Consider the following 22,157-nt stretch of genomic DNA (forward strand, 5'->3'; position numbering starts at 1 on the left):
GGTGGATTCTAGCACCTGACAAGCAACGTACCATGACTTTCTCCTTGTCTAGCCTGGTGATGGGCACATCTGTGTCTTATGATAGAGTCTCCTGTGATTAGTATGTTGGGTTTGTGGCTGGGCCTTAGAGATTGAGACACAGGTGTGCTTACTATGTGTGGTGCTTGGTGCTGTGGGTTGTTATGTGCATGTGTGTTTTTCCCACGGAGGTCTTTTTTTGTTTAGGTATGTTTTTGTTGAAAAACTCCGCATATGTAGGAGTGTGCTGTACAAGTGTGGGTAGTATTAGACGTGTGGTGTTTGTAGTATTTGTGCAGACAACCTTCTCCGTGCCAGCTGTACTGGCTTGTGACTGAGACAGCAAGGATTCTAGGTTCTTAATGTAATTGCATCTCTCACATATTGTGTTCCTAGGTGGTAGTAGTACAGGATTATCCATGTACATGAGGTAGTTGCTACACTGTCTCAGGATGCCAATATCAACCAGACTAGCAGGAGAAACCATAGGAAATTGTCCATCCATGGTTGTCAGAATCTGTAGAAGAGAGACCAGGGAGAGTAGAGTGGGTACTATCCGAGGAGAGTACCTATAGCTGTGAGTAGGGCTGGATAAAATCAATATAGTAGCTGCAAGGGAGAGCCTCACTTAAACAGGAGTGCTGGTAAGGGAAAAAATGCAGCTGAGATACCTTGCAAAGAGTTAAAATAGCACAGCAGCAGTGCACAACGTGCAACCAAGAGCAAACCCATGTAATCGCAGGGTTTAAATACCACAAAAAATGAAAGTAAAATAGAAACACTGGAATTGACCAATCAACCCTTGTCCCTGAGCTCTTAACTAAACATTATATGCCAGACCAGTTCCAACCAGTTCACTTACTCCCACTAAGTGCAGACAGTACCCAGCCAACACAAGATGGCATAGCAGGAAAGAAAGGAATCACACAAACAGATCTGGATACAGCAAAACCTGTAACCAGACTATGCTAAAGATATTTAAACTCTGTTGATTTAACACAGGGAACACATACACACTTAAACAGTAGCGAACAAGAGCAAACTGAGTTAAACAAGTTAACCAATTAACCACTAAGAAATCTCAAAACTGAGCCCTGTTCTAGCAACCTTCAATCTAACAAGTTCTAACTGCACACTTCTGCCACTAGGGTGTAGGGGAACACTCTCCAACAAAAGACGGTCTGGTTTAGTGAGCAAGTTATACAAACAGAGCTAGATTCTGCAGTTCTGAACCTATCTATGCTACAGCAAACAAAGTGCACCAATTTCAGAAAAAAAACTGTTTAAATAAGCAGGCACAATTAGCCTTCAACCAGTAATTCCCAGCTCAGAAGGGGAGAATCTACCCTCTCCTCCCACAAGAGTGTAGATCACAAACTTTCTTAATGTAAAATAGCTGACCTGAAGCCAGAGTGCTTATACCAGAACAAAGATACTTTTAGAGTAATAGACACACTAAGCCTTCAACCAGCAATATCTAACTTAGAAGGAAGTAAGCTACCTCTCCTGCCACAGGAGTATAGACCACAAACCTTCCTAATTTAAAACAACTGGCCTGAAGCCTAAATGCTTAAACAAAAAGGCTTAGAATAACAGTTACAATTTAATCAGGTGACTAAAAAGCAGTAATAAATGCAGAATATATGCAATTGAATACTTGTAAGAACAAACAGCAAAAGCAAAATAAAGTAATAAAGTAGGAAGAAACACAAATACAGTAAAAGCAGCTGAATAAAATGCAATTTTTAGGTTAAGTGGGAAGGGAGGAAGCAAGATAATTCAAGGTTGAGAAACTAAGGGGGTGGGCCTTCCCAAATGCTCTCTCTGTACTCAGTAGAATGAGCTGATGAGACTGGACTGGGAGGAGTGTCCAAAATGAGATTTACAGTAGTGAGGCGGGTAAGTCAAAAGTCACCAAATTTCAGAACACAAGAATTGAGTGGGTGGAAGGGAAAAATGCAGCCAAAGATCAGCAATTTTCAGAGTAAGCAGGCCAAACACTTCAGCCAAATAGAGATATTTCTAAATAAAAGAGCAATGCTGTTTCTCAGCTCCTCCCACTAATTAACTGATGTTATTCACTGTTTGCAAAGGAATTCTTTGCTAATTTTTTTAACTGACCCTAGCCATGAACTCTTAAAACTCCAAAAGAACAGAAAACTTAAAACAAAACAAATGTAATACTAGGATAAGACACAAAGGAAGTGAACAAACCTTAAATGAAAAGCTTCAATTCAAAATACAATGCAGTCAGAGATCAGCACTATTCAGAGCAAGCAGGATGGTAAGGGGTGGTCTTTAGGTGCTTCACTCCACAGCGCTCTCACAGACAAGTCTGACATGAAATTGGCACCTCTGTCAGTCAGTAATTCTCTTGGGAAACCTACCCTGCTGAAAATTTCTAACAAAGCATTTGCCAAATTCTCTGCCTTACTGGAGGACAGAGCCACCACCTCGTTATATCTAGTAACGATCTACTACCACCAGGATACACTTCTTCCCTGTGGAACTTTGGGTACTCAGAGGCCCCACAATATCAATAGGTACCCTCTGAAATGGCTCTTCAAATCACAACCAAAGGCATCAAAGGAACCTTGACCTTGTCTCCTGCCTTGCCTACTTTCTGGCACTGCTCACAGGTCCTGCAGTACCCTGTTACATCCCTTGCAATCCCAGGCCAGTAAAAGTTCTGCATAATACATCTCTTGGTATGCTTTATGCCCATATGACCTGCAAAAGAAATATCATGGGCTACGGCTAGAAGTGCCAGACAGTAGGCTCTAGGCACTACCAACTGCTGTATTACCTCACCCTCTAGTCCTCCCTTAGGGGTCTACTCTCTACACCAGAACTCTTTGTTCCAGTATACAGACTCCCCTTTTCCTTCAGAATCAGGCACCTCCCTAGCTACCTCCCCTTAAGCCTCTCAGTGTAGGGTCCGAGAGCTTAGCCTGTCTCAGCTCTATCTTTGTAACTCCTTCCAGCTCCCCTTCCACAGGAAGTCTAGTATCCTCTGACAGCGGTGCCTCACTGTCAGCATGGGTACTACCATTCACTTCTGCCATTGCAGTCACCCTGTTCAAGGGAAACCAGTATCTACCAGCAGCTGTGGCTCACCTTCATGCTCACTGCTACAGGGTACCAGCCCTGCCTTCAGGTGTGAGATCTGTCTGGGTCTTCCCCAGGTTACCAGACCCACATGCCTGTCTCCAAGCTTGACTGCATGTAACTCCATGCACACAAGGTACTGCATTATCAAAATCATTCTGTATCAATACATCTGTAGGGATATCCTCAAACATATCTACTTGCTTGTTTCTTTCCTTTTCCACCCTCCCAGTCAAGGTGAACCCTGGCCAAAGGGATTTGGAATGGGGTCCCTCATAAAGCTCTGACAGGAGTCGACTGCCCAAATAAGTACTGGTCCTCTAACCACTGCGGGCTTCACAATGGTTATGTCAGAAGCTGTCTCTCTCTTAACAGTGGCCCATTTTCCATCCACTAAGATAGGATATAATATCTGGTGATAGTTTGGTACCCCAGTTGTCTCCAGGCAACTTACCACTGGCATACTGTTACTCCTACTTGCTGGCTCCCCTACCTTTTGTTCCCCACTTTGCCTCTGTGGACATCTATATGATACATGGCCCCACTGGTTACATTTAGAACATTTAACTCTTGATCCTGGTCATGTACCTGAACTAGTGGCTTCCCCCGTTACTGGTGGACTCTGTCGGAGTGGTTTAGGCTGCCACCATGGATTCCCTTATATCCAATGTGCAGCATTGGGTATCCCCTTCCTGTCCAGTGACGCCCTGCTCAATAAGTAGAGATCCCCCTTTTCCCCAGCTCATCTGCAGAGTTACACTCTCAGTCTGCCAACCAGATTCTCATGTCCTCAGGCAAAGTGCTAAGGGCGTGTTCCCTCACCAAACGTCTGCCAGCCCTTCAAATGTGGTGACCTGACACCCACTCACCTACCTATGAAAATACACGCTTAACTCAGCAATATAATCACACCCACTTTCATGTGCCTTGCTTCTATGCTCACAGACCTTTTTTCTATAAGTTTCAGATGTTAACTTAAAACATTAAAGTACACTCTTCTTTACTTTATCATAGTTTAAACAATCAATACAGCAGAGAGTCGATTATTTGAACTAATTGGGACCTACGGTAGTTCAGATAATCAAACATATACTGAACCGGACAAAAAAACTTTTAAAATCTTATATTTTCTGTACACAGGGTATACACTTTTAACCATTCAGCAATTTCAGTGGAAAATAAAGAATATTTTTCACACACAAGAGGGCTACAAGGTCAAAAGACATGTACAAGGGAATATGTATACTAGTCTTGTATAATGTTTACATATTCAGATTTTGAGTTTTCCTACCCAAAAACTTTGGAAGGCTGAGTTTGGATAACTGACATTTTGGATAATCCGTGTTCAGATAATCAACTCTCTACTGTATCAGACAATTTAGAGACATTAGTTACAGCTTTACCATGGAGTAAGGGGGTCAGGAACTATAGCCAGAGCCCTTGGTCATACTGCTTCATATATATATTAATAAAGTTATTGCCCTCTGTAAATTGTGGAAAAATTTACTGACCTTTATTGCTTCTGGGGTACATTTATTCCCTTCCCCCTAAGCTAGCTGCAGTTGGACTGTGATTAACCTCTTCTCTTCCAATATCCTCTGTTACAATATATTCATTTCAACAGTTATGACGCATACATTTAATCGGTTATTACATGCATGTATATTTCTTTTCTGTCCAGCAGGACCTACTGTTGTACATTTTTGACACAAGCATCTTTACAAATATATTTTCAACACAATCATCTATACAAACCAGTTTGATATACAAATGACATATAATTCTTTACCAAATTCCAGCTAGCTGTGCTGCCATATGTTATACATTCACTGCCCTTCTCCTGGCATATCTGGCAATACATCATCACAGCTTGTTATACCATTGATTATTATGACAGATTTTAGTTTCCTACTAAAATGAATGCAGTACACAGTTTTTTTTTTTGCATGGTGTTACAGTTACTGATTCTAATGAATTTATGTAAAGGTGCAGCTAACAGGATGCCAGTGGTAGAGCAGAAAGTTGAATGCAAAGTGTTTTACATACCTACTTCTTCCATTAAGATTTGCTTAATGTTGTAAAGGGACTTTAACTTGCGTTTCTGTGTGGAATGGATATTTTCAGAGTTAGTGTTAAATTGGGGAACATTTTCACAATCATTTGAATGTTGGTTTGTCACAATTCCAGTGGAGAGGGTGGAGTTATATTATTATGCACACACATTTTACGTCGGTATCCAGATTTTTGGCTAGCTGTACCTACTTTTCCTGGATCTTTGTCCAGATTATTAATGTCTCTGGGTTGAGAGGTATGATTTACACACATAAATTTCAATGTACCTGATTTTCAGACATAACATACTTTTTTTTCATTCCATGTTATATAAAAGAAGCTTGTCACTAAGCACGGAACAATTAATGTTGTCCTTAGGGAAAAAAATCTATGCATCTCTCTTTTGGGATGTTTCACAATATCTATTATGTTGTTGTTGTTGTGTCTTTCGGCTTTTCCCGGTTAGGGGTCGCCACTATTATTTCAATTTCAAGAAGTGAAATCTGAAGCTTTAGCATTATAGCAGAACAGATTACAAAACTAAATATTGAGGTTAATGTAAGGAAAGTTATGTGAAATGTGGTTGGGAGGGTGGCCTAATAATTAAGGTATTTGCCTTACAAATACAAGGTGCAGGGTTCAAGTCTCACAAGGGATAATTGGCTAGGCTTAAAATGGCTCACAAGGGCAGTTAGCCTAGTACTAATCTATGAACCTATGAAATTCTGTTTATGCTGGCTATATAAAATTTTATATATATATATATATATATATATATATATATATATATATATATATATATATATACACACACACACACACACACATATATATATATATATATATTTATATATATATATATATATATATATATATATATATATATATATATATATATACAGAACTTACCTGTATTAGCTAGCCCTGGATAAAAGTTAAAATATGCAGCTATCTAACTATGAGACATTTATAGTTATTGTGATATGCAATTGAAATAAACCAGCAGTGCCAGGGGTAAAACAGCATTAACATTTCTAGATGGAACTCTGTGACAGTATTTTACAGCAGAAATCACAGCCCAAGTGCAGTATACCAGTCAAATGTGCTCCACAGCAATTTTATTATAAAAAGCCAAAAGGTTCCTTAGAGATTGCTCTGCTTAAGCACATACCAAATGGAAGCTCACATGGATGTGACAACTGGCTAAGATGCATTATATTTGTTTTTCATGAGGGTGGCAAACCTTGTGTTCATGATAGAGGATATAATACTACATGTCCCCAGAAAAATACGCATTGAGTTGGTATTACTCCCATAAACAGAGGATACTATTTCCCCAGATTAAGGACTGCTTCTGTCACTGCAAATATGTCACTACCAAAACTCTCTATACTAGGGATGGTAATATGGCAATTCAAATACAGCACTGAGGTTCATTTAAGTTCTTAGAGGTGGAATGGCAATCTTAAATGCATTTTCTATTTGACTGTCTCATTCCTCATAAGTTTAGCTAAGGCCTGTCAAAGGGGGTTGACATATAGCAAGTTAAATCTATGTAGGGGTAGAAGCCACACAGAATTGATTGGTTCTGCTGGCATTTCACTGTCACAATCTGGCATGTTGCACTTCACACCATTAATGTTGAGAACCGGACCTCTGTTCAGGCTGAGAAAAGCAACACATGGCCAAAACATGTATCTATCGAGTAAGCATTACACCACATGTAAAATCAGAGATGTTACTCAAGCACTGGGAGATTTTATGTCATTGAAAATATGCCGCAACCAAAACTCCCCAGAGTGAACATGGACATATGGCCAAGCCAAGTTCAGGCATGAACAGCAGCCAAGAACTTGCCGGTTACAATATACTAAGAGTAGATCGACTAAACAAAAAAGGAGGTGGTACAGCTATAATATTTAAGCAGCATCTAGACATCCAGATCTTAAAGTTAGCAGCTCCCCAAATAGGTAAGGAAGAAATAATATATACCAACCTTAAAATAAACCAAAATAAAACCCTAAACATAATAGGTTGTTACTTCCCACCTGGCCACAACATCCCTCCACTTGAAAACCTCCTCAGCTGGACTACACACCACCTACCCCAAGAAACTTTAATTCTAGGAGACTTCAACACTGACTGGCAATCCTGCTCTAGCAACCACCCAACCCATCATGTAAACCTTCATGGCTTCACCCAACTAGTCAGTCACCAACTAGGATAAATAACTCCAACAAACACACTACCCTTGATTGGATACTAGTCAATAAGAGCCCCCAGTCATATATAGCAGGCTGCTTATCTGACAGCCTCAGTGATCACACCCCAACCTTCCTACTAAGAAAACACTTTTATAAAGCGAAACCCATCATCTACCGTCAAATACACAAAAAAACTAACTTCAACCCTCTCTCATTCAGCTCATCCCTAAAAGACTGGAACTGGCAACCTCTAAAATACCTCAAACTAGATGACGCAGTTGACTACTTTAATAAAACATTCCTAAGCATCCTTAATTACCATGCCCCCATACAACATTCCCAAACTAGAACCCAGCCATTCCCATGGCTACAAAAAATGCCAAGTCTGAAATGAAAAAAGGGATACAGCCTGGAATAACTGGCGCAAAACCATGATCACACCCCAACCTTCCTACTAAGAAAACACTTTTATAAAGCGAAACCCATCATCTACCGTCAAATACGTAAAAAAACTAACTTCAACCCTCTCTCATTCAGCTCATCCCTAAAAGATTGGAACTGGCAACCTCTAAAATACCTCAAACTAGATGACGCAGTTGACTACTTTAATAAAACATTCCTAAGCATCCTTAATTACCATGCCCCCATACAACATTCCCAAACTAGAGCCCAGTCATCCCCATGGCTACGAAAAAATGCCAAGTCTGAAATGAAAAAAGGGATAAAGCCTGGGATAACTGACGCAAAACCAAAACCCCCTCTACTAGGCAAAAATTCCTAGAACTACACAACAGAACCAAAAAGCCCAAAATACAGGACAAAATCCAATACTACCAGTCTGCCCTTACCTCCTCCCAACATAACCCCAAACAATTCTGGTCCTCAATAAACTCCATCCTCCACCCAGGTAAAGTAAGTACACCCACTCATAACTTAACTCAGTCTTCCGAAAATATTGCTACCTCTTTCAACAATCACTTCACACAAACCATATTATCACTAGCTAGACAACACAACCCCCCCCCCCCATAAACCCACACCATCAACTACAACTAACAATCTCCGCACTAGCTTCTCTTTCTCTCCTCCTCCTATCTCCAAAATAAAAAAACTATTAACTAAATTTAAAACCACCAGATTAGCAGCAGACAACCTCCCAAGTGAATACCTTCAACTTGCAGCTGACACTCTAGCCTACCCAGTATCACGCTTGATTAACAGATCTCTGTCAGAAAGTTATGCCCACACTATGGAAAGTCTCGCACATAATTCCCCTACACAAAGGAGGCCCCTCCACAGATCTAACCAATTACTGCCCCATAGCTATTCTCTCGCCACTCTCCAAAATACTAGAGAGATGCATTCATTCTCAAGTCTCAGATCACCTCCTTGTTAACAACCTCCTCTCTAACACACAACATGGTCTCCGACCTAACCATAGCACCACCACCGCCTTACTCTCTTTCTCTAACACTATCCTACAAAATAAAAATTCAGGTTATCTCTCCTCAGCTACCTTCCTAGAGCTCTCTAAAGCTTTAAAAATGGTCCCACACAAACAACTCATCTCTCTTCTCAATAACCTATCCTTCTCTCAACCAGTCATCAACTGGTTTCAGAGTTACCTATTTGACCACCAACAAGCAGTTGTTTGGCAGGACAACCTATCCCCCAAACTACCAGTCTCCATAGGGGTTCCCCAAGGGTCCATCCTGGGACCCTTACTCTTCTCTACTTTCACCAATAATCTAGCCTCAGCCACAACACATGGCACACTCATACAATATACAGATGACTCAACCATCTGCACAGCACACTCCCTACCTGAACTGCAAAAAGTCACACAGGAAGCATTTTCTTCTACTGAAACTTGGTTATCCGATGCCCACCTAATACACAACCCAAACAAAACAAAATTACTAATCTTCCAACCCACCAAACGTACCCTGGAAAGATCTCACTTTAACATCACAACGAAAGACACCACCACCATCCATCCTGCAGAACACACCAAATTACTAGTAGAAATAGACAATAAACTGAACTTTGACATTCACATTTCCAAGACCATTAAAAAAGTGCACAAAAACTAGGAGCATTATATAGAAATCAGCAACTACTTACCAAAGCAGCTAAAATTTCGGTAGCAAATTTTCATCTTATCTCTACCCTACTCTACACCTCTCCGATATTTACTAACCTTAAACATTGCGACTTAAATAAGCTCGAAACCTGCTACAAGAAAATCACCAAATTCACCACAGGGGCTTCCTACTGTACTCACCACTGTCTCTCACTAGCAGAACTGAGCTGGCTAGAGCTCCCCCACCTTCTTCAATGGTACCAACTTGCACTCGCCCACAAACTAATAAATCAACCACTAAAAGTCCCATCCCTCCAGAATCTACTCCAACCCTACATAACCACGAGACCACTAAGATCCAGCCACAAAAACCTCCTACAGGTCACAACAGCCAATAATTCTGCTGGAGAAGCATTATTCTCCTGCACTACAGCCAAACTCTGGAACTCCCTCCTATCCTCAATTACCTCTGTAACTTCTTGCAAACACTTCAAATCCTTACTAAAATCACACTTAAAAACTTGCCAGATATGCCCTTGCACCCCCCCCCCCCATACCATCCCCTCCACCCACCCACTACCTCTCTCGGCCCCCTAACAAAAACCTACTCGTAGCAAGCTTGGCTAATCATGTTCCCAGCTACCTACCATACTAACTTCTTGTAGCAACAACTGCTAATGGCCGTTATGTACATCAAAAACAGATTGTATCAATTGTTCACGGATGAATCTCAACTACATTTGCAACCATGTTTAGTATATGTAAACATATTTTAAAATTGTACTATGTTCTACAGCTGTTTTACATCTATGTTTTATTCTTGTCTTACGTCCCCAGCTGGACTAATGTCTATATTTAAATGCTATGTTTTTTAACTGTATGATGCAAGTAATACTTAATGTGGAGCTTTTCTTCCCGGGCCACCGCTGAAAACGGACCTGTGTCCAGTCGGACTCTCCCGGTCAACAAATGTAAATAAATAAATAATAAAGGACAGAATGGTAATCTTACATATATTTTTATGAATGCTCAATTATACAAAGTTTCGCAAAAAAAAAAAATTTTTTTAAAGGTTCAGTGGCATGGGATTATCAAACTCAGAGCTTCACAAGCATTTCATTGACACACTCTTGGTTTTCATTGGGACAGGAACATTTATTTTAAACAGGAGGGATACAAGTCTAGAATACAACCATAGCGAGTTGGCATTACATCAGGAATAAAACTATAACATTTCTTTAGCAGAATGACCTGCCACCAAATTTATGTTAAGCTCCTTCTCTCAAATTTAAACTTCTAAGAATGCTATAAACCGACTGTCAGCGTGTGGAAACTACAGAATGAAGAAAACACACTGAATCCCCTTGGGTCTTGGGAAGCATACACAATCACCAAAACTGCTGAAAAAATGGAGCGTTGAATTTTTTAAAATGTTTAATCGACAATCCAAAACAGTTTAGCGCTTTCACTCAAACAGTTGAGCTTCATCAGAACTAATAATCACTTGCAACACACTAACTTATATACACTTTTTGGTGTCAACATAGATTCAAAAATTTAAAGATTTAAAGATACAAAACCCTTATGATAATACTGATAAAATCTATCATATACCAGCATTTAATAACTACACAAATGCATATACAAATACAAATTATGTAAAAATTACTAAAATTGTAGTATATAATATGTAATGATTTAATAAGTATCAAGTATATGTTGTGATATATAACTATATTTTATATTTCACTTTTAGAATAGAATAATATGAGTGTGGTGGTTAGTGCACGACACACATTACATATTATATACTACAATTTTAGTAATTTTACTTCAATGTAATTTTTACATAATTTTTACATAATTTGTATTTGTATATGCATTTGTGTAGTTATTAAATGCTGGTATATGATAGATTTTATCAGTATTATCATAAGGGTTTTGTATCTTTAAATCTTTAAAATTTTGAATCTATGTTGGCGCCAAAAAGTGTATATAAGTTAGTTTGTTGAAGTGATTATTAGTTCTGATGAAGCTCAACTGTTTGAGTGAAAGCGCTAAACTGTTTTGGATTGTCGATTAAACATTTTTAAAAAATTCAATGCTCCGTTTTTTTCAGCAGTTTTGGTGATTGTGTATGCTTCCCAAGACCCGAGGGGATTCAGTGTGTTTTCTTCATTCTGAAATTTAAACTTCTATGCAATGACACACATTATATGATGATTAGATTAAGCTATTATATATTTTTATAGTTGGATTCACCAACTAAGTGCATTCTCCAACTGCTACAATACATTTTTCTGAACCTTCAAAGTTTTCAGAGATATGGGTTACACAGCTCTTGGGCTGCTCAGTTTTTTTTTAATTTTATCTTCTGGATAGTGAACCATGTAAATAAATATCAGAATCATATATATGTGTTATGATGTTAAGATTAAAACAAGCTGCACTTCTAACATTTAAAATATAACAACAAAACACAGTTTTACAAATGCAGGCAAGCATCCACATTTTCAAGATGCTGTTGTCACCTTGTCTTTAGGGATATTAGATTTTGTAATGCAATATACACTACTGAGTACTTAGGTGTATTAAACCATGAATTTTACAATAAATCAGAAAGTAATACATAGATAACATTTGTAGGGAGGGTCACATTAAGGTCAGAATGACAATCAGCAATCCAACTACATCATCTACAAAATGTTCAGTTTAAAATAACAGTGTAGGTAGAATCCTCACTGGAGTAGCAGGTTTAAAAACTATCAAAACAAACACAGTGTTGTTATAAACATCATACTGACAAAATGCATTTCTGTATAAAAGTGAGAGTTGTACTTTTTTTCATAAAAAGTGACATTAAAACATTTTTTTTCATTAAAATTTAAGATGCAACTGCTTCTTTGCTGAAGTTGGGAGAAATGTTTAAGGAAGGTTTACAAGTAAATGACCAAATATCATGCCCAAAAAATTCACGATACATCCAACCAGAATCGTTGAGTATACAGGGACCAAAAAACATTCCAAAATAATCCTCAGAATTGATATCTCTTTCTTGAAAATGGTAGGTAGCAAAGGGAGTAATACAGTAATGACTATACTTGAACTCTTTTCAATGGAAGGAAAGAACAAAAAGGAATACAGAGAGGTAATTCCATGTTTTGTATACTGATGTCAGAGGCACAATAATAACAGAGAAATCTGATGCCAGGTACTGATACTTGTGGTGGGGTAAATCCCAGAATATGGACCTGTAATGGACGTAACTAAGTATAACCACAGTAAATATTACTATGGGTAGGGGTTCTCTTTGATTTGAGGAATATTCCTTGCAACTTATTATCCTCTCCTCATAGTCAGCGGCATTACACACTACTTCTGCTTTTGTGTCTTTCGGCTTTTCCTGGTTAGGGGTCGCCACAGCGGAACGCCGGTCCGCTAATGATTGGTAATTGATTTTTACGTGTCGAGTTACCAGCCCTGATGCACAACCTTCAACGAAGGTACGCCCATTCACGCATGGCTCCACGAAGAAGACGCTCTAACTGGGAATCGAACCGGACAGCTTCTGCTAATGAACAATAATTGCCTTTAGATTCCATTCCCCTTTAATTACTGCAGCAGATCTACACTCAAAACACCTGCCAGATTCCTAATTCAAGTCTGTACCCTGTTATTCTAAAAAGACAGCTCAAGTATGATGCAGCTATATTTTAGAATCCAAACATTCACAAAAAGAGAAGTTGCAAAGCCAGCGGCATCAGAAATGTAATTCTCATACAGCAAAACTTCTAGTTGTCAAAACGTATATTGAGAGGCATATTTCTAAAATTATCATAATTCGTGCAGGTTTTTATAGCTATTATTTTGAAATAAGGTTCTAAAATAAAATAACCAACTAATTAAATTTGCATCCATTATTTTTACAGCACAGAAAAAAAAGAAAGACACACACATCAAAAATTAAAATATGTTGCTCGGTCCACAGACCAGTTAAACAGAAGCATACATTCTGGCCTGACATCATCTGAAATAAATCAATTCTTAAGGAGATTTGCAGTCATTCACATTGGCTTTGTGGCATCTGAGGAGTCGAGTGCTGCAAAGTATTTTCCCTGCTGTTACTGCTTATGATTCTGAAGAGTATTTTCATAAAGTTTTATAAGCTTTTTGTTAAAACCATGGCCCAAACAAATTTAGGCTATCCTAACATGATGCCACCTTAGGGCTAACATGAAGTGTGTCCACAGACTTTAATGGATGTGTAATCACACATAAATCATGCATGAACCATTAAAGTATCTACACACGTAACAGTCTCTGGCATCCGTGTATGGAAAATGACAATTTTTACAATCTTTTTAATATTAAAGCACAGAAGACATTAGGGGATGGGGAGAAATGCTGGACTGGCAATTTATGCACCAAGTTACGTAATACACAGATATTATTATTTTCATTGTCAAATTACATTAACATCATTGCTTTTTTTTTCTAGTATGAAAACACCTCACATTACTACTTATTATTCCAGTCTAATTTCTAATTAAAAATAAAATGAAAGAATATTCAAATACTGATTGATAATAATGTAATAAATCCTTACCTGTATGTCTGTCTGGAAGTTAAATAGATCTATTTTCTGCCAGTTGCTTCCATCTAATGCAAGGACATTCCATGCCTACAAATAAGTACAACATCATGGTCATACAAAACATTTATTTATTTGTTTACTTACTTTGTTAATTAGGTTGGTGAGCGGGTCTACAGAATCATTTCAACCACAACCTGGGCCTCACTATTCATGTTACAGATAACACAGCAGTTCACAGTATACAATTACTCACACGTGATTGATCAACAGTATGATAGCCAAATTAGTCAATGTCTATACATATACATTTATTGTACTTGCACATTACAGCAGAAAATTAATGTAATAAATCAACTGTATGCATATATATGCTGCTCTGTGTTGCTCAACATCGTCAAAACATAAACTGTATTTACATACTGACAGTTCTTTAATTTATGCATAGTATATATATCTAACATCTTTATGCCTTGGAGAGATTCAGCACAGTTTTTTCTTGGTGAAAGTGCAAGGTACACTGAATTAACTTTCTAAACTGCAGCGGCTTAAGTAAACATGTAATATCAATATTCTTATTTTTTATACTGGTTATGTTGCCTTTCGAAGCATGGTCTATTATCAATAACTATAATCCAAGCTAGATTAAAATTTCATATCACAAGTGTTTTTTTTTTCAACCTATATCTTAGAAGCTACTGGAAGGTCAGTGAAACACTCGCTCTATATATTTAGCCTTCCAAGGTAAAAAAAAAAAAAAAAAAAAAAAAAAGTGGTGGTAACTTTTAGTCCTGGCATTTAAAGGTCAATGACAGACTGGGACTTACTTGGGACTGCAAAGCATATGACTTGGTGTTACAGTTATTTAAGCACCATTCTGCAGGCTTGAATATAGTTCCTTTATCTAATCTATTATTAGCTGTTTAAAACTAAGCCCCAACATTACTCAGTCCCCACTAACTTTTTTCTTCTAGATAATTAAGTACTGCTACAGGTCACCTAGCCAGTATCTCTTCAGATTTTCACTGCAGTTTCTCAGGTAGTAATGAGGCTAGCAAACCCATCCCCTTTTTGCCAAATGGAGATGTGTAATGTACACAATGTTCTTCCTCTTCTCTGCTGGTTTACCAATGCTACTTCCTGACCCTAGGACCAGGAAAACTGGAAACAGTCATACTGCTGCTTTAGCTATTATGTTTTGTCTCAGCGAGAAATGAAAGAAAATCTCACAAGAATTTTATAACCAGATATCACAGATATGGCAGTTATACTTTCTAACAAAAGTGAATTAATTGAAAATACAATGCACACGTCCAGTCCAAGGAATATATAATGGAAGCACCATATAAGACAGATGCAGTTATGGTTAACCAGCTCTGCAGTCGGTCAAGCTCTGCATGTACGATGGTATAAATTTCAACCATGCCACTCAAAGGCTGCATATAAAATGCTGTGTATGCAGCTAATTGATGGCTCATACAGAAAATGGTGGCGATGGTGACTAAGAGGGAGTTACCATGGCACAGCATCAGAGAAGTATACACAGGACACTGCTCATTCAGAATGAAAAGCAGAAGTTCACACTGCACTGGATGGCTTCTAAAATCACTTTAAAGAAACAATCAGTAAGCACTACAGATGCTGTGTGTTCAAGGGCATTAATGTTGCAAACAGAAAAGATGGGGGGGACTAGTTAAGTCAATGGCACGCTACCACCTGCATAATGTCCAGTACTTCAGCTAGTACACAAAATGAAACTGCAGGATAGCACCTCCGGGGACAGGACAGCACTCATCATTCAGAAAGTAATGTCTATGGTGCAGCCAAAGGTCCGGTCGTGAGGTGACCTCCTCAATGCAGTTCTTAAATTATAAGTTACATACACACCATAATGTGCCATCTGTGTTGTCCATTTTCATTTGTCCTCACCAATGGGTTTGGATTTGATCCTTGGATCTGACTCAGCTGCATACACAACACTTTGTATCCAGCTCTAGAGCTCCTCCCTCTATCCATAATGCTCTATTCCATCCCCAACACCTCAGATCGAGTTTGCTGCTTAACCTTCCACTTTATAACAGCGATAGATATAGACATAAGAAAGGTCAGGGCTCAAATCTGGAAATTAATGTTTCCAATACAATCTAACAGATATTTCTCGGAGTGACAAGGATGGGGGACTGATGGGAGGGAAGGTGAGGAAGAATGAAAATGGACAACAAAGATGCCAAGTTATGGTGAGTACATAACTTATAAATCTGGTGTTGTCCTTTTCATGCTTCCTCACCAATGAGACAGAGACCCTAGCTATGTAGCCCCTTGGAAGGCCCTCATGGAAGGACATGCCGGAGCAATGTCAAACCAAAAGAGGCTCTGCTTCTAGAGACTATGTCTAATTTGCAATGTGTAACAAAAGCACGAGTCTTTGACCAAGTAATTGCAGCACAAGTATCATAAATGGAAGCCCTTGACCAGAAAGCTAATAAAGTAGCCACAGACTGAATGGAGTAAGCTCAAGAGGGTTGTGGCAAATCTAGATCTTTTTTGAGAATAAACCACAAACTAAGGACAAAAATATAAACTGGTAACACTTCCAAAGGACAGTCAATGCCAGCTCACAGCACTCAAAATAATTTTATTAAACCAGTTTAGTGCTTTTGTTCCTACTACTTTTGGAACTTCCTCAGAACTGATTAAAACACCATAAAAACAAATTTAATTATTTAATTGCCATCAACACACGACTAAAATGAACCAAATTAGAAACAACTAGGAATAAAAACTTAGGAAACATTAAAGTGTCTTAATTTTAAAATAGAATTTATGGAACCTGATCCATTTAAGCATGGATAATTTGTGGCATTTAAGTTTAATTGCACCTTAACTCACAAGTATCCCAATGTTCATCAAAAATCCAACCTTGTAAGTCTTTGCTCACTTGCTCAATAAAAAAAAAAAAAAAAAAAAAAAACTAAAAAAAAAAAAAAAACAGTTACACGTTTCAAATTCAGCAACATGTTTTTACAAAGCTTTAGTAGTTTTTTTTTTCTTTTTAATTCCCAACAAATGTTTGTAAACACAATGTGTAAACATTCTAGAAGTCTTAGCTACATAACAGGCAGGACAAACTGAGCACTGAGATAGGTATACATTACATTAACAATTAAAATGCCCTTTGACTTTATATTTTTTTCCTCTAACTGCAAAATTGTCACTGCATAATATTTTTGAACACTGAAAACAAGAACCACATTCTGTCATTTCACTGCTTCTATTTAATTCATGATATGACTTGGTCTCAAAATACTGTTTGAAGGTTCTAGCTCTTCTAAATATATCTATAGGTTTGTCCCCCACTATAATAAGAAATATGGAGTCAGAAAAAATAAATTCCTGTTTTTAAATAGTGATCCTACAATACCTTACTATCTAAGGAATATGTAGAAATAAAACTCTTTCTACTCTTATAAAATGGTGTACTCATAATTGGATCACCAATAGGTAAAAGAGGAACATAAACACCTAAATGCCTTTTTAGTCAGGACTTTGGCCTTAACGGTATTAACAAAATCAAGGAGATATCCCCTCCTAAGGAACATGTCCTTTAAAATATTATGTTCTTTAATAAAAATCTCGGTACTTTTCGGTTATCGGGGCAACACTTATGACATGCACATAATGATCACCCATGTTTCTTAATGAGAAAACATACCCAGTTTTTAAAGAATTAGCACACAAGTCATGCGGAAATATCAATTTCTATTTGCAAATGAAAACATATTAACTGTTGTCAACCACCAAAGTGAAGTGCTTACTTCCCGCACTGCGTACTAAAAGTGCAACAAATCATTTTACTGCCGTGGAAAATTTTTTATGAAAAAGACCAACGTACCACAACCAGCTCTGCTTAAAAGCACCAACAAGCTCGATAGTGCCTAAAACCAGATACACAGTATAAATATTAATAAATCTGCTTCTGGGTGGAAAAGAAAAACACACCAGTTTTCATTTCTTCTAGTAAGCTGTTTGTAGAAGTCGATAATTTCCATAGTGAACAGCTCGTACAAAACAACAACAATAACAAAACATATGCATGTATACGTTTGTAGCAACTGGGGAAGCTTTTCTTCTATTGCAGTACAAAATAATAGATCGAGATGCACAAGTAAGTAAACATGCTAGTTGTTTCATAAATATCTCATTACTGGCAGTTGATGAAGTGAGAGAAAGTTCTAACACACCTGCCCCTATTTTGCCTCCTGTTTTTGCCATGTTCCTCGTAAAACGTTCGTTTTGTGGTAAAAATCGGTGAGGATTAGTCGATTTTAGTTGATAATACAGTTATTCAACACTACTGTTTCATACTTCTTATACTCTTCAGAAAGTGCACGTTGATGCAAAATCTGTTATTTTAACTTTCAAAGTAAATCGTAGTAATATTTACAAAATCATCCACGATTTTGGACCTTATGTGCCCTCCCCCCCCAATTATACTTTTAAGCTAAGAAGTTGACAGATAATGAACACAGCATAGACACGAGCTTGATGTCCCTTTATCCAAAGACGAATACACACACAGATAAGGATTCTCAACAGCTGACAAACCGCGACCATTCTAGAAGACAAATCAAGTTGAAATCTGAATATTTCTGGCTAAGAGCTATGGCATGCTGCTTGCGAATAAGCAATTCAGCAGTTAAACTTCTACTGTGCGATATCGAGCAAGTCACCCTAATACTGCTAAAATGTGATACTCGTGCCCCATGGGCTTACCCTGAAGTCAACAAGTGAATAAAATAAGGTATGCACAAGGGTGATCACTGTGTGCATGTTTAGAAGTGTTGCCCCAATAACAGAAAAGTACCAAAATCTCAAACTCTGATATCATCCTGGCTAAAAGTACAAATTGTTCCTTCACTTCTGACTTTTTTTGATGTAAAGGGTGCCACCTTGAAAAGTGAAGATACATGTTTGAAAATACGGGATTATAAAAAATTGTAGAGCTAAATCTAAGGCCTTCATAGTCCTTTTTTATCTCTACATCCAAAAAGGAAATTTTATTATACACAGATGTAAACTTAAAAATAAGTTAGTATTGTTAATATAAGTAAGAAATTACTGCAATTTGTCTACAGAATCTTTCTACAATATAAAAATATCATCCAGGAAACGAGTACACATTAACCTGCACTGTTCAAATTCACTACCAAAAGTAAATTGGTCTTCCCATTCAGCTATGACATAATTTGCAAACATGGGGGCACAAACCACCCCCATGGCTACACCGGTCACCTGTCTAAAATACTGTCCGTTGAAAAATAAAAAAATTATTTTTTAAAACAATCTCCATTAATGCTACCATTGTATTCACCTCATCACTACTGAGATCCATACATTTAAATAACTGTTTCTCAAACCAGTTCAAGTCCAAATCATGTGGTATAACTGAGAATAAATTGTTTACATCAATTGTCACAAAGTACACACCATGTATAAAAACAACATTATTCAATTGGCTGAGGAAGTGCCATGAATCCTTACAAATCTGTGGCACTTTTAGAAGGCCAGATTTTAAATTAAAATCCAATTACTTGGTTACAAAGTAAGTTTTGGACCATGTAGCATCCACAATAGGGCAAAAAGGTGAATGCAATATATCCTTACGAATTTTGGGTATTCCAAATATACTGGCTATTGCTGGTTTTTCATTAGACATAAAACCATACTCATTCTTAGAGATCTGCCCCTGAAACAGCATATTCAACAAATAATGAGTTAAACACTGCTTATTCAAAAATTATGTGACATTTCTTCATAAGTATCATCCAGTAATAATGCAATCATATGATCTAACTAATTTACCCAGTCCATAATCACCATCCCTCCCCCCTTATCAAGTTTCATTAACCATACATTTTTGTCTTTCACAATAACATAAAATAACTTATTTTCATCTTTTGACCACAAGAACGACATAAAATATTCCTGATATCACTTTCACAAACGTTTTCAAACATTAATAAGTTCTCATTGGGGGGAGGTTGAATGCAGTGAGTCTGGTTAATTGGCCAGTGTTCCCAACCTTGTTTTGATCTCCAAAATACAAAGCCAAGGTCAGTTTATGAATGAATAACCTTTAAGTCTATTAATGTATTCACAGGATTTGCTCTTTTTGTGGGTACAAAAGCCAAACCTTTTGATAATCAATCCGCATGAGAACGAGTAAAAAATTTAATGGAATAATTATGTATATTAAAATTACCAGTATAATTGGTTGTAATAGTTATGTTAAACAGTAGCATAGTGCTTTCAACAAGGTTGCTAAAGCAGTCACTAACCCATTAATTCCTCTTGTGGTTGTTCCAGTAGTTCTGTTTAGGTTTGCCCACTTGTTGATGGTATATTCACTGGAGTCCTGCTGCTTCCAGGAGTTCATTTGATTCTTGTGGTAATTTTTGATCCGTTCCAACTTTCTGACAGACTCTTGCTCTAAAGGGGCCGAGCCACTATCACGTACACTATTGTATGCATTGTATCCTCTAGGCTGCTGGAAATCATAAGGAGCATTGTGATTTGTGGAAGTGCCAGGGTTACTATAGAAATTAGAACAGGGTAAACCTTTCCTCTGGCATAATCATCTGAGTCCCATTTCAATGTATCTATTTTACGTTGTAAAATATCCTGGCAGGTTTTGTCAACAGTGGAAAAAAATATTGTAATAATTTGTTTCATAGTGATGAAAATTCAAATCATCACAAATAGCTTTGTTAAGAGAATAACGCTGCTGAGATAATTAATATTATATTTTACCATAATTTTCATCACTTGGCAACCAACTTTATCAAACACATAATGCAAGTCCCAGAACATTGTCAGGGTTTTTAAAAACAGTGTTCTGGTAATGCCAAAGTCACAAACCTTTAGGGACATAATTATGTTTAACATTCTTGTTAAGATGACTATTTTCTAATTGTTTAAAACACTTTATTGCAATTTAAAAAGTTGCAAATGTAATGATTCACTAAGTAACCTGTAATTATTGTCCATAAAGGCAGGTCTTTGAGTGTTCATGCCCAAAATACAGTGATTTTATTTCCATTCTAAGAATTCAGAAACAGGAGAATCTGTGTGGTCCTTACCTGACCCCCCCCCCTGCAAGGTTGAGTGAGCGGCAAACCAAGGCTGTAATTAAGGGAACACCCACCACTTCTAGTGGTTTGTGATGATATATTGTTAGACAAACTCAAGAATTGCTGGCTAGCCTGTTGTAATAGCAGAGTCAGGTATCCCACAGTTTCTCCATTAAATTATCCATTCTCCATAACTTCAACCCCAGACGACATAATAATAAACCACAAACTAAGGACAAAATACAAACTGGTAACACACTCCCCAAGAATCAAGTGGAGGAACAGAGTCAACGCCAGCTCACAGCACTCTTAATTTTATTAAACCATTTTAGTGCTCATGTTCCTAGTACATTTGGAACTTCCTCAAAACTGATTAAACACCATAAAAACACATTTAAATATTTAATTGCGAGCAACACATGACTAAAACAAACCAATAGAAACAATAACTAGGAATGTTTTAAACAAATTAAGAAATATTAAAGTGTCTTAATTTTAAAATCGAATTTATGGAACACGATCCATTTAAACCTGGGTAACTTGTGGCATTTAATTTTAATTGCCACCTCATTTCACAAGCTTCTAAATGTTCATCAATAACCCCACCTTGTGGGTTTTTGTTGACTTGCTCAATAATTAAAAAACAAAGTTATGTGTTTCAAATTCAGCAACATGTTTGTACAAGGCATTAGAATATTTTTTAATTTTATTTTTTATGTCCAACAAATATTTGTAAACACGATGTTTAAACATTCCCAAAGTCTTCCCTACATAATGGGCAGGACAAACTGAGCACTTATAGGTATACAATATTACGTGAACAATTAAACTGTCCTTTGACTTTATAATTTTTTTCCCTCTAACTGTGAAATTGTCACTGCATAACATTTTTGAACATTGAGAACAAGAATCACATTTTGTCATTCCACTTTTTCTGTTTAATTGATGGGATGACTTACTTTTGGTCTCAA

At 37.4% G+C, this 22,157-nt stretch overlaps 1 protein-coding gene across 2 annotated transcripts in view; it reads right to left on the minus strand.

Annotated features, from left to right (window-relative positions):
• Positions 1-22,157, minus strand: part of LOC122796566 (F-box/LRR-repeat protein 2-like) — a 1,765,375-nt gene that overhangs the window by 1,089,956 nt on the left and 653,262 nt on the right. For both annotated transcript variants that reach the window (XM_044065149.1, XM_044065150.1), the window contains exon 4: positions 14,072-14,146. In XM_044065149.1, the coding sequence (XP_043921084.1) occupies positions 14,072-14,146 (75 nt within the window). The remainder of the gene's footprint in view (positions 1-14,071; positions 14,147-22,157) is intronic.

The sequence above is a fragment of the Protopterus annectens genome, chromosome 3.part0 (assembly GCF_019279795.1).
Source record: "Protopterus annectens isolate FY-2018-M chromosome 3.part0, PAN1.0, whole genome shotgun sequence".
Taxonomy (NCBI): Eukaryota; Metazoa; Chordata; order Ceratodontiformes; family Protopteridae; genus Protopterus; species Protopterus annectens.